The sequence below is a fragment of the Eublepharis macularius genome, chromosome 14 (assembly GCF_028583425.1).
Source record: "Eublepharis macularius isolate TG4126 chromosome 14, MPM_Emac_v1.0, whole genome shotgun sequence".
Classification (NCBI taxonomy): Eukaryota; Metazoa; Chordata; class Lepidosauria; order Squamata; family Eublepharidae; genus Eublepharis; species Eublepharis macularius.
The window spans coordinates 35528966-35542054 of NC_072803.1; the positions used below are offsets into that span (position 1 = coordinate 35528966).

The 13089-nt window shown below is 44.4% G+C and overlaps 1 protein-coding gene across 1 annotated transcript in view; it reads right to left on the minus strand.

Annotated features, from left to right (window-relative positions):
* Nucleotides 1-3587: 3587 nt before the first annotated feature.
* Nucleotides 3588-13089, minus strand: part of ITPRIPL1 (ITPRIP like 1) — a 195501-nt gene continuing 185999 nt past the window's right edge. Inside the window, exon 2 of the mRNA XM_054997244.1 lies at nt 3588-5173. Within this exon, the coding sequence (XP_054853219.1) occupies nt 3588-5162 (1575 nt within the window). The 5' untranslated portion in view covers nt 5163-5173. The remainder of the gene's footprint in view (nt 5174-13089) is intronic.

A 13089-nucleotide genomic window follows, 5' to 3' on the forward strand; every position in this document is an offset into this window, starting at 1 on the left:
GTGATGGCTGGAGATCTGGAATTACAACTGATCTCCAGGCTACAGGCATCAGTTCCCCAGAATACAATGGCTGCTTTGGAGGGTAGAGTCTATGGCATACCTCGCTTAAGCCTCTCCCCAAAGTCTCACTGCTTTCTGTTCATCCCCCAAATTCCAGGAATTTCCAACTTGGAGCTGGCAAACCATTTCTTGAGGCTGTAAGCCTTGTTTTTTCTGTTCTTTATTTACATCACTGGATATCCACCAATCTCTTTCTTGCAGGAGAGCAGATTCCAGAGAGGTTGCCATACTAGTCTGCTGGGGCAAAAATAACGTCTCGCAGCTTTACCCTGAAGCCAGATGCATTTATTGAAGAAGAAACTTTGGTGACCCAACGCCTACTTGGTGCTCTGGACAGAGCGAGCCCTAGCTCACAAGATCTTAAGTCAATAAGTTTGCTATGCTTTCAGGTGTCACAAGACACTGCCCTGGTGGTGGTGTGGGGGAGGATTCTTCCAGGCTTAGAGTTGCTGCAGAGGGTGACTGGTATTGCACCACCAACAGTATCTGAAACGGGTTCTCTCGCCCCTCTGCAAAACCCAGGGCTACCTGATCAGACATCAGCCAAGTCAGTTCTCACACACTCCAAAGTCCTGCCAGTCATCAGTCAGATCTGACCATAGCCCAAGTGCCCCACTGGAGTCAGCATGGACAGAACTATTGAAGAATAGTTGCTGGAGTTGACCATGAAAGTCATTGCAGATGCCTTTGTATGCAGAAACAGGGCTAGTCTGGCCACATAACTAGACATGCCACAAAGTGAATCTAGAGGTCTACAATAGAACAACCTTGGGAGAAAGGCAATAATCAGAGGAGTTTTAGGGTTCCCAGGTGCCTGCCAGTGGTGGGCGAACTCCTGGAGGTTTACCTCCTTGCCCGCTGACCAACCAGTGATCAGCAGGAAGTGGCAAGCTCCTGGAGGTTGCCCACCACCAACAGGCACCCCAGGAATGTGCGCTGCGTGCATGCTCCCAGCAGGCACAATAACATCATTCCCAGAAGTAATGTTACTGCACCAGCTGTGGGAGCACTTCTGCACTTTGTTTGGAAGTTTGGCCCCAAACAGGCAGAATCGGCCCACACAGATTGTGGGACCACTCATGTGACTGGTGTGACGACATCACTTCCAGGAGTGATGTCATTGTGTAGGCACCGGGGCGTGCACGCACAAAGAAGAACCATGCTACTGGCACGAGGTAAGTGCCAGGTGCCTCCCCCTCCCAGTGGGAGGAATAGGGACCTGGCAACCCTAAGTAACGTTGTATGACCTTTTGTAGATTAGAAGAGCCATCTACAATGTATTGAGGCCCGGGTGCAGAGAGCACCTGAGAATGGCAGGAATGTCTTAACGTCACAGAAACAGAAGATACTACTCAAGGATAGATGTATTGATGGAGCACCAAAAGATATTCATATGTATGAGAAACTTGCAATCACTAATTTGTTAAATCAAAAATTTTAGTTCATTCTGTCAGGCTCTGCCAGGGGATTCTCCTAGACTACTTCACTTCATCAGGCCAGGCTGGATGAGTTAAGAGATTACCACCATTAGAGCGCAGTACAAAGTAATTGCCAAGAATGCCAGGGCATGGGCCAGTGGGCTAGTTATACCCAAAGAATGTTGCAAAGAGTTTATAGCCATAGGCCATCACAATTTACCAAACATCAACTAATAAACAATTAAATCCATTATCACAGTTTGTAAAGGTTAATTAAAATTAATTAAAACAGTACGGTATGCCAAACTATCCCACGAATCACAAAACAGCCTCTTTCAGTACCACCTTGGATCTTATCTTTTTGGCTGCGAGTGCAAACTGAGAGACTCTATAGGACACATGATTATCAGTGTCAGATAACAAAAACACAATCTTCTCGATTTCAGAATATGTGTTTGTGACTGATAGGATTCTGGCTAAGAATTTAGCTCTGGGTACACTATATAATGGACAATAGGTAGTGGGAAAGGTTCTCCACTGTAAGTAATCCACAAATGCAGGTGTGATGTTCCATAGGGATGTGAGAATAACGCCCTGCCAAAAGAGCTGTTTGCATCATCTGAAAGTGCAGAGCAGTGAAAGACACTCTGAGGTTATAATGAGAAATACTGGCTAGGTAGGGAGCTCTTAAATGGTCAGATTTGATTAGTTTATACCAAGGAGCTGCCTTAGATTTTAATATTGATAGCCGATCCATCACTGCATCTGACTTGTAGATCCATTCCTTAAGTGGGAGGTTGTTGGCTGAGACTCCTAACAGGTCATCCGGGATGTAGTTATACCCTCCTCTCTCCTCCCCCCTTAAGTCTGTTAGTCTTGGTGCATGTTTTCTCACAGGAAAGCTGGAAGAGGGAAGAGAGGCAAGCACCAAGGCTTCAAGATCATTTGGTTGGTTCCCAGGTGCCTCGACCTCCATCCACCCCCACACCTATAGATAAGACAGCTGAGTGCAGGATAGCAATAGCAGAGAAAATAGCAAGAAGACAGCAGAACTACAAACTATCTATTTCCCCCCTCATCCCCCAAAGTAAAAGACATCATTGAATAGGGCAGGCAGGTCACAGGCCTGCTTGACACATTCTTGCTAGTACATTTTATGTACTTTAAGAAGAAGTTTTAAATATGGATGGCCTGGTCTGATTATCTAGTTTGCAGTTATAAGATAATAAATTAGCTAAGAATGTGCGCCCCTTGAAGTGGGAAAGGTAGTTATTATTAAGAGATGGTTCTGAAACCCTATAAATATGAGAAGCTGAATCGTTTGGGAGCTTCTTCCTAGAGTGGGCTCTTTGCCTGTGACCTGTGTCTCTTTCAATACGATACTTTTTTGGACTCCTGTAATTGTTCTCTTTTAGTTAACTTTGTAGCTGTTATAATGGATGGCATGATTTTCTGTTCATTGAACTAGTGTTTAAAATGCTGAATAATTGTGTTTTATTAACAAAGGCTTAAAATGGAAGCAGAGATTTTGTGATATTGTGTACTAAGTCCAGTAGCAAACCTAAAACAATTTGCGGTGTACCTCTTGCCAGAAATTAAATGATTTGATAGAGGAAAGCTAACTAGATGCTCAGGGCTTCTTAAGCGCATGCCTGTATCTGAATCCGGCCTGACCAAAGTCATCCAGAACAAGTGAGAAGTTTCAAAAACTGTCACAGTCATCAGATGTCCACCGTGATTCATTGAAGGGGTATCTTAAGGAAAGGGTAGGAGACTGATTTCACTGAATGCCAGAGACAGAAAAAAAGAGGGCAGAACATTGTTTGCTGGAACTTTTATTGCAAATCTAATAGAGCAAATTCCTTTGGAACGTGAGCATACCAAAATACAGAAAAGGAGCTAGCCCTTGGAAGGTGAGCTGACTTGGCCCTTTGTACCGCCACTTGTGTTTCCCCCAAATCATGCTGAAGCATGGGAGACCTGTGAAGATACTCAAATGACACCATGCCAGGATCTGTGATGCCACTGCTTCTAATCTGGCTTGTTTTCATTACCAGTCCTATTAGGGCAAGCCAAGAAGGCTAGCCTTTCTGCTGGAGTTGCCCTTTGCTACTCTTCACACTCTGTCACCAGAGGTCTCACTTGCTGTATGATCTCCTCAAACTCCCTCACTGCCTCAGCATGAAGGTTGGGGTCCTGTGCCAAGTGCTTGAAAAGATTGAGGGGTGGAGCACTACGAAGGGCCTTGGGCATGGGGATCTGAACGGGTAGGGAGATGTTTCCAATCAGGAAGTGGTGGAGACATTTCTCCTTCAGGGCAGTATACATGAATAAGAGCATTTCATACAGCCATTGGACAGTATCTTCAGACCTCCAGTCTGACAATGGCTGGAAAAGCAGGAGGTGCATCAGACAGTTTTTGTAGTGATAGTTAGTGAGCACTGGGTTCTTCCTGTCTGATTGGTTGGACTCTTTTAGATAGATGAGGAGCTGTAAACATTTCAGGTGGCAGCTCTCCTCTGGGACTCGCTGGCTCACCCATTTGAAAAAGAGCAGCTCCTGAATGGCAAAGGTTTTCTGCCAAACTGTGCCAGCTAAATGGTCCATCTCAGCACCCTGAGTGGCCAGGAAGACTAAGCTGTCCCCTTGCTGGACTCCAAGTATGATATCCACAGTGATTGTCCTCCCAGACTTAAATGCCAGTTTCAGCTTGCATGAAGTGTTGGAAGGCTGAGGCAAGAGATCCAAGTTGTATTTGTAACGTATATTTTTCCAGGCCTCTCCCACAAGACTCTGGAACCAGTGGATGGTTTTATCCACATCTAAGTGGGAGCTGGTGCACAAAACATGCAAGAGGAAAGCACCTTGCTTGTCTTCACTCAGCTTTTGTTCAGGGTGATGAAGGAAGCACATCACATCCCCTAGCAGCCTTTCTCTCTTGCACACACACTCCATCTCCACCAAGATGTGCCCATGTTTGCTTGGGGTGCCCTCAGAATCCATCGTTTCCAGGTGGAAGGAGTGTCCCTTGGGTGGCAGAACTGGCACCAGTACACTGAATGGCTTGGATGCCTGTGAGTGCCATCCTTCAAAGGCACTGTCCACCCCAATACAGTTCTCCAAGAGAGGAAGGGTGTTCTGATAGGGAAAGGCATTCCGGCAGGCCTCCAGCAAGTCATTCACAAAGGACTCGATGAAACTGCACATATTGTTTAGGTCACTGGTGTCCACATCTATGTGGCGGTCATAGAAAGCCTGTAGCACTTGTTGCCCATTGCCAAACATTTCAGATTCCGTGTCAGTATCGTCATCATCATCGTCATCATCTTGGCTGGTGGTTGTACTGGAGATATCAATGCTAGAGTTATCACTAGGTTCCTTTCCCAAGTTGTATATGTAGCACAAGAACAAGAACAGAACGGTCAGTCTCACATAGTGCCACCTATCACAGGTTTCATCATCTGTAGACTGATGAGCTGTAATCCAGTCCTTCAAGGTCTCAGGTGGACCCCAGGTCCAGTCTCTCTGGTCAAACTCAGTCTGCAGGAGCTCCATTTCTTGTTTCATCCACTTCTCATGGTCCTGGAGCCGGTTCAGCGTGGCCATGTCTGTACGGTCACTGACCATTAGGGGGTGGTAGACCAGAGCTAGCACAGCCAGGAAGATGAGAGGGCCCAAGGCCATATTGACTGCAACTGTTTGGAGAAACATGAAATAAAACTATTCAAGCTGAATCCCAGGGAAGACAATAGGCAGGATTGTTTATATACTTTGCTGAAAGAAATGAAAATTCTACACCCAGGAATATGCCATCTGTGTGAATTATATAATAAATAATAAAAATAGCAACATTCAATTTATATACTGCCCTTCAGGACAACTTAACGCCCACTCAGAGCGGTTTACAAAGTATGTTATTATTATCCTCACAACAATCACCCTGTGAGGTAGGTGGGGCTGAGAGTGCTCCTCAAAGCTGTGGCTGACCCAAGGTCACTCAGCTGGCTTCAAGTGGAGGACTGGGGACTCAAACCCAGTTCTCCAGATTAGAGCCCTGCTGCTCTTAACCACTACACCAAACTGGCACTGGGAGAGAGGAACTTTGTAATTCTACTCAGAGTGGAGGGTGGGGGGCAGGGGAGAATTTCAGAGTTCTTCTTCGCCAACGATCTTTGAAAACTTTTATTTTAAGACCTGGCAAATTCCACCCAGAGTGGGGTGGGGTGGGGGACTAAAGGCTTGCTTGCGCCCATATTCTACACTAGAAGAATGCTTCTAACCTAATTTTGCTTGTATTTTCAACCTTCCTCTCCACAGCGATCCCAAGTGACTCTTTGAAAACAACAGTTCCCAGGAGACATTGCATCACCCAACATTTGGAGAACACAAGCCGGACATCTTATGAAGAGAGACTCTAAGTGCATTGAAGCCACTGGTATTAGAAGGGGATGACTGTTTCGGAGTGCACTGTAAATGTCTTGGCAAGTATAAAGGCTAGAGGGTTGTTCTTCAGTGTGTGTATTTTACATGAAAACTGAGATAATAAGCTGACGTCTATAATGAGTACTGCACCATGTGGCTTTTCTGCACTTGCACATGTTCAACATAACGCAGGCAACAGGAGTATGTGGGGTTGGTGAAGTCAGGGCATTCTGCTGCTGCATTTGCCACGGCAATTCCACAAATTTCAGCCCAATCTAACAAATGTTCATTTATAAGTGAACATTACTTCAATTAGGGCCTGTTCCAAGTTTGGGGGGATCCTGGGCAGAGAAAGCTCAGCACCCCCATGCCCACAACTTGTCTCTCCTTCTTGGCCTCCCACCCACCTGCCCCCACCTGCCTGTGCATCCTTCCTTTGCACATTCTCAAGCTCTCCCACCACCTGCAGTCACAGCTGTCCATGCTGCCTGCACACCCTTTCCCTGATGGTGCTGGGTGCAGCTAGGAGTGTCACTGCCATGCCCACCAGGAATGCCGATGCTCTGTGCCCCACCTGCATGTCCTTCTCCAACAGCATTAAACAAAGTATGCAGCTAGGAGCAGAGGTGACAAGCAGGCAGTGGAAGGGTGTGAGTGCAGGCATCAGAGGAGATGCAGGAGTAGGGAGTCAGCAGCAGTGGGCCCCACCAGAAGCCACTGGCCCTGGCAGGTGACCCATCTTGCCATGTCCTGATGCTGCCTTTAACTAGATCAAATTTAAGAGGCCCCGTTTCATTACTAAAAATGATAATGTTAGAGAGTGACTGGTTCAAAGTCATACTCAGGAAGCTCCATAACTGAGCAGAGATTTGAATCTAGACTTCCTTGGTTCGAGTCCCGCACTCTAAACATGACATTATGATGGTTCTAACCAAGAAGGCTCCCACTTTTTCTAGCCCAGCTTGTAAGCCTTTACCTGTCACAGGATGCAGGTGAAGGTATTTCCCCCCTTCATTTTATACCTACAACAGGAGCGTTCCATAGCTTTGATTTTTCCATCACTCCTGTACTTACCTATAGAGGCACTCTGGGGAAGTGCATCCTACACCAGGAGCGATCCACGCACCTCCCTACAGGCACAGTACAACATCCTAAGTAACTCTTACTTTTTAAAAGCTGGAGCTTTCCCAAAGCGTCCTGCTACTCATTGCAACATCAGCCTCCCCCATTATTACTTGGCTGTCTGTGAAGTCACATCAGTCCCAAAGTCATAGCTGTCCTTAAAGGGAGAGGGACCCAGCCTCAGCTTCTCTTCTGTTGCTTCAAGAGACCAAAACTCTCTTTATCAAACAAGAACGGCTCAAATGCTTGCAAGAGAAGAAGAGATACTAACTGGAGTTGAAAATCACATTTCCTCTGTTTTAGACTGGGGGCAACCATCAGATTGGTTAGAAAGGGGACCTCAGATAGCGGCATCTATCAGTTCCAAAACAGGCAAAACTGTTGGTTGTGTATGGTTCCATTAAAAATGACAAAACCAACGGTAGTAAATAATACCTTACTTGGCTGGGTCTAGTCAAAGTAGTCAGTTCCAAAGTGGCACTTCACAGCAGGAATTGCATTGAGAACCATCACCTTGGAACTGTATCTGTGAGAAAGTGTCTCATCAGAACGGGTCAGCCAGGTACCCCTTTCAGAAAAGACACTCAAATCCCCCTTTCAAAATGGCCATTTCCTTTAGGGGAACTGATCTCTGCAAGATGCATCGGGTGAAGCCGGTAGCGGGGCGTTTGAAACTGAAAGCACCCCTTCTTCTGCCACTCATTAGCAGCAGGAGAAGGGGGGCTTTCAAAGGCCCCCCCATGCCAGCTTCACCCGATGCATCGGATTCTCCTTCAATTCCCTCATGAGAGTTCCACCGCTTCTTTTCCCAGAAAAAAAGCCCTGGGAAGATGTAATCTCTCTCGTGAAACTTCTTGAGAATTTCTTTTCTCATGATGAAATGGTCAGCAAACCTTCAAACATGGTTGTGGAGATCGTATCACTGCGGTCTTTTCTATCCCTGGCTCCTAATTTGCTTCCCGGTCTAATCCAAAGTTCTGGTATTAACCTTGAAAGCCTCTATGCCTTGGGGCCAGCATACCGGAAGGACAGCCTACTCCCGTATGAACCTACCTAACCCCTCCAATCATCTTCTTTGCAGGTGCCCCTACCGTCTAAGGCTAGACAGGTCGCAACCTGGGAAAGGGTCTTCTCAGTCATGGTGCCGAAACTTTGGAACTCTCTATCCAAGGAGATTCATCTGCCTCCCTGTATTGTTATCTTCAGCCTGTGGATGAAGACTTTTTTGCTTTGTTGGGCATTTCCTCACTAAATCTTATTATCTCGTCTATCTGTTTGTATGTTTTATGCATTTGTGTTTATATTTTATGTTTGTGCTTATGTTATGTTGTTTGTTTTAATTATTTATATATATATTTGCATTTTAAATGCTTTTTAATATTTGAAATATTTACCCATGTCTGAAAGGTTTTCATGTTTGCCACCTTGGGGACCTTGAACTGAGTGGAAAGGCAACACAGAAATGTTTTAAATACACAAATAAACCACATTTAGATTGTGATTGCCTGTGTAGATGATTCTTAGAGATCTCCTGTCAAACATCCATTTTAATATATAACATGCTGGAATTTAGATAAAACATAGAACTAAAGTCAGAAGGTCATTTTGTTATAGGGAAACTTCATTTTTCTCTGGTGGAAATGAATTGCAGGGATATGCCTCGCTTTAGATCCTCTAAGCCCATTCCTGGTTCAGTACTACTGTTGTTCCTGGGAAAAAGGTCTGAAGGCATCTGCAATACAGACATTGCATTTCTTCCTCAAGTTGCATTATTTCTCTCTTAAGGGTACCCAATAGGCAATAAATTCAGGATGTACAAAAAGAAATTCTTCTTCATTCAATAGTGACCGTTACAGTGAAATCCTAAGCATTGAAATCAGTGGGCTTAGACTGGAGTAACTGCTTATGTTTTCACTGATAGTGATGATCACTAACATAGATGGCTTTAGAAGGGTGTTAGAGAGATTCACAATCCATCAGCGGCTACTAACTGCAATGACTAAAGGGAGCCTCAGAGGCAGCAAACGTCAGTCAGTTTCTAGGTGGCAATAAAGATGGAGGTCTTGCCTTCTATGCCCTGTTTCTTGGCCTTACGGGGCAACTGGTTAGCCACTGTGTGAAACAGAATGCAGGTCCTGGACTAGACGGAAATCTGTAACGGATATCTCAGTTTGGCTGGCAGAGGGCGCAATTGTGTTACAGGAGATTCCATTTTTGAATTTAGTTCCTGCATGCACACAAAAAAGCACATAGCGAAATGGGCAGGTGTTTTTACTAGCACAGGTAATAATGTAGAGCTGATTATGATGTTTCAGTGATACAGGAGCACGAATGGTATTTGGCTCATTTTAAGAGGTGTTACACACTTGACAGGGCACTCAGATTTGCTAAGGAAGGCTAGAAAGCCATAAAGTGTGAAGAACAAACACAGGTAAATGCTTGTCTGGTTTCATACTTTATTTATATAGGACTTGATATCCCACTGGGGTGCAACAGATTGTATAACGGCCCTCAAGTTAAGCAAAGATTGCTGGATGAATAAAACTCAGCCATACCCTCTCTAGACCGGCATCAATCACAATAACAAAATCCAAACACCAGCAATTACCAGCCCAAGCCAACAAATCCCAAACCAGTAAACAATCTAATATCAAATCATATTAAAGAGCCTATGAAAAAGATTTCCCCCACCTTCCTAAAAGAAAGAAACCAGACGTTTTTCAGAAGGGAAGGCTATATATGGAGATATTAATATTACTTAAGGCCCTATTGCTTGTTTTGTTAATCTGATTTTGTGTGTATTGCCATTGTTCACAGTCTTCACTATCTGAGAAATCTTGTTCATTGCCCCTGCCCTGATATTTCACCCTCTGCTATTTCACAGTCTGGAACAAAGAAATACTTCCTATTGTTTTATGTAGATTTTGCACATCAGCACAAACATAGCAGTTTATAAAAAGGACTCACAGACATTTGGCTGTATACAACTCTATTATGAATACACACACACACTGTTGAACAGACCTCAAAATGGAACAGTCATGGCGGAAAGCAAATAGACCATGTATCCTCAGGTTTGTTTTTTATTAGTCTTTCTCCTGTGTCTTTTAACAACAGATCTGTCTGTTGACCTGTACATTAAAAGTACATAGTTAGGTATCCTAATGCATGTATGCACATGACATAGTTGTAACACGTTGGTGGCTGAAAAGTGCACATTAAGTCACAAAAGTAAATGATAGCTTGGTTGCTGTGATTAGATCTGTCCAGTCTAGGAAAATGTAATGGGTTCAAACCTCTAAACAATGGGGGATGTTAGAAATGGGAATAGCTCACTATTTTCAATGAAACACTTTGTTTTTCAAATTTTAAACAAAAGGAAATTCCTGCAAGATATTTCCTCAAATTATATGAAATCATACAACATGCCTGATCCATCACAATTGTGCCACTTGTAATTGTGACATCAAAATGCACAGAGCAACACAAATACTGGCTTAGCAAGACCAGAGCAATTTCAAAGTACCCTGGTGTACTTCAGTCTGTCTGTGGGATCTGTAAGGTGCTAAGCCAGACCTGGAAGAGAATGACCTTCAATGGGGGGTCATGGAGCTGAGAAAGCAGGTAATGAGGGAAGAGTCATAGCCAAGTACTGCAGAACTCTGGAGAACTCCCAGGAAAAGTTATTCAACAAGCTCCTAATGAGTTCTCTCATATAAACAGGTGGGGCCTCATTACAGCCGGAGCCCCACTTCCTCAGCAGGGTATTGAAAGGGGGCAAGGGTCATGCCAATTTGGATTTACAGTGCAATCCTAAACAGAGTTACCCCAGTCTAAGCCCATTGAAATCAATGGGTGTCGACTCGACTAACTATGCTTAGGATTGCACTGTTAGTGTCTGATTGGTTGTCACACTAAGGGTCGACTAGGAATTTTTGCCCAAGTCAGATTGGCCAGTGGCCTGAGAGCAGTGGTCGCCAATGTGGTGTCTGTCAGTGGGTTTCCTGACACCCGTCTAATTCTTCTCCAAATCGTCTGTTTCCCAAACCAAAGAGCCAGTTCTACCTTTCTTCCTCCACCTCACTGGAACTGGAGGTGCTTCAGAAAAACCCAGAAGACATCACTGTTGTGTCTGCAAGGAGCACCCATTCAGAAACCGCTGTCTCCATTACAGGAAGATGCTTGGCTTGAAGCTGCCTCAACAATCCAAGGTGCACATTTTGTAGTGACATCCCTTTCCCATTCTCCAAATTCCAAAACTGTCCACAGGTTCTACCTTAGAACATCTTGCATTGTGCTGTTTGGCACTCATTGATGTATTTATGGGCCAGTCTTCAGGTTGATTGCTCGAGAACTACTAGAGAGCTGCAGTAGCAGAGTGGTTATGTGGTTGGGTTGTAAATTAGCAGTCTGCTGGTCCAAATCCCACTGCTGCCTTGAGCTTAGTAGATGGCTTTTGGTAAGCCGCTTCTATCAGCTTTAGCTCCCAACCTCTATTGTGGGGATAATTATAACACTGACTTTGTTCATTGCTCTGAGCAGGCACTAATCTGCCTAGAAGAATGGTATATAAATACAACTGTTATGTGGTGGAAGATCAAATTCACCTTTTTTCCTTCTCTCTCAGCTGAGTCATTCCACAGTCTCCTTGAACTCTATGGGAAATGTATCACAGTTTTAAGCACAAGTAAAGTTTCACTGAGAGCAGTGACTTGAGTACCCATGCAATAACATTTAGAAGTGAACCTTGGGCTCCTGAAGCCACGCACATAACCTAAAATGGAATCTGGGGTTAACCGCCTAAGCCTCATTTGCATTCCTGCACACAGATGCTGAAAACTATTACCAGTTACACATGCAGTTTGTGGTGCACAAATCCCAGGTGCACTTGTGTAACAGCCCATTTGGGAAGTGGTCCTAAACTGGATTTACTAGTCCAGTGTGTTTAGGATTTTATCCTTAAGATATTGAACAGCTCTCTCTGCACTTGGCTTACTTTTGCCCTCAAAAAGATAGAACTGATCTGTCTTCAACTCCTCCTGGTTTACATTTTGCTGAGATAAAAGAGAAGGGTGTCTTAAGATGTCTGAGAGATTAAAGCTGTAAAAGGAACTCAAGAAGAATCTGTATGGGGAGAGTCTCCTCCACCTCTACATGAGAGATGAAATGAAACCCATTCTGCAACACCTTTGGGAGGAGAAGGCATTTAAGTGGAGATAAAGCTGACCCCAAGGTTATGGTGCAGACAGCTTGTTATTGGGAGCCTTAGAGAAATAAACACAGTATTTGGAGGCAGTGAAATAAAAAATATGGAGAAGAAGGTGATTGGATTGGATTGCATTTGGCTCCTAAGCATAAGGAGAAGGGATTTAAGTCTTACACCCAAGCCATGTTGCTGTCTCAGGGAGTTTCCCTAATAGGCAAATAGAGGCTGTTTCAGTTGGGAAAATGGCATAGGTTGGAATATGTGAGTCATGCATAATGATCCCAGTCCAGATTTGGGATTGCCTTGGTCTTAAGTTTCCGGTGGGGAACTCCGAGGACAAGTCTGTTGAAATTTCTAGGGAGTGCTATTTGCCCTGGTGTGGGGTTGTGCATGCTCTGAATGAGGAACCTGAAATGTGTGTTTGGACATCACAGGCTAGCTTGAATCAAGAACTTTATGATGCTGTAGTCAGAGGTCTGAGAATGCAGGCGGGGGCCCCAGAGTCCCCTTCTGTATTGTATCCTTCACTATTACATGAGTCACCTAATTTGACCATGCTAGAGGTATTTTCTCATCTGGTTTTCTGCACTTGTAATTCATGATGGTTTGATTTTTGTCAACGTCATTCAAAATTTGAATTTATCTTGCTCATACCTATTTACTCTCAAATCAAGCACCTCATATAATCACATTGGGTTTACAAATTTGAAATAAGCAGTATTTCAGATAGTTTGCACCTGCAGAATTGCTGGAATTCAGCCGAGCAGCTGGCTTAGTAGCTGCTGTTGGAGCATACTCCAACAAAAGAATGTTCACCCATCACTGCTTGTAATGATACTACCACAGGAGCAAAGTATTCTG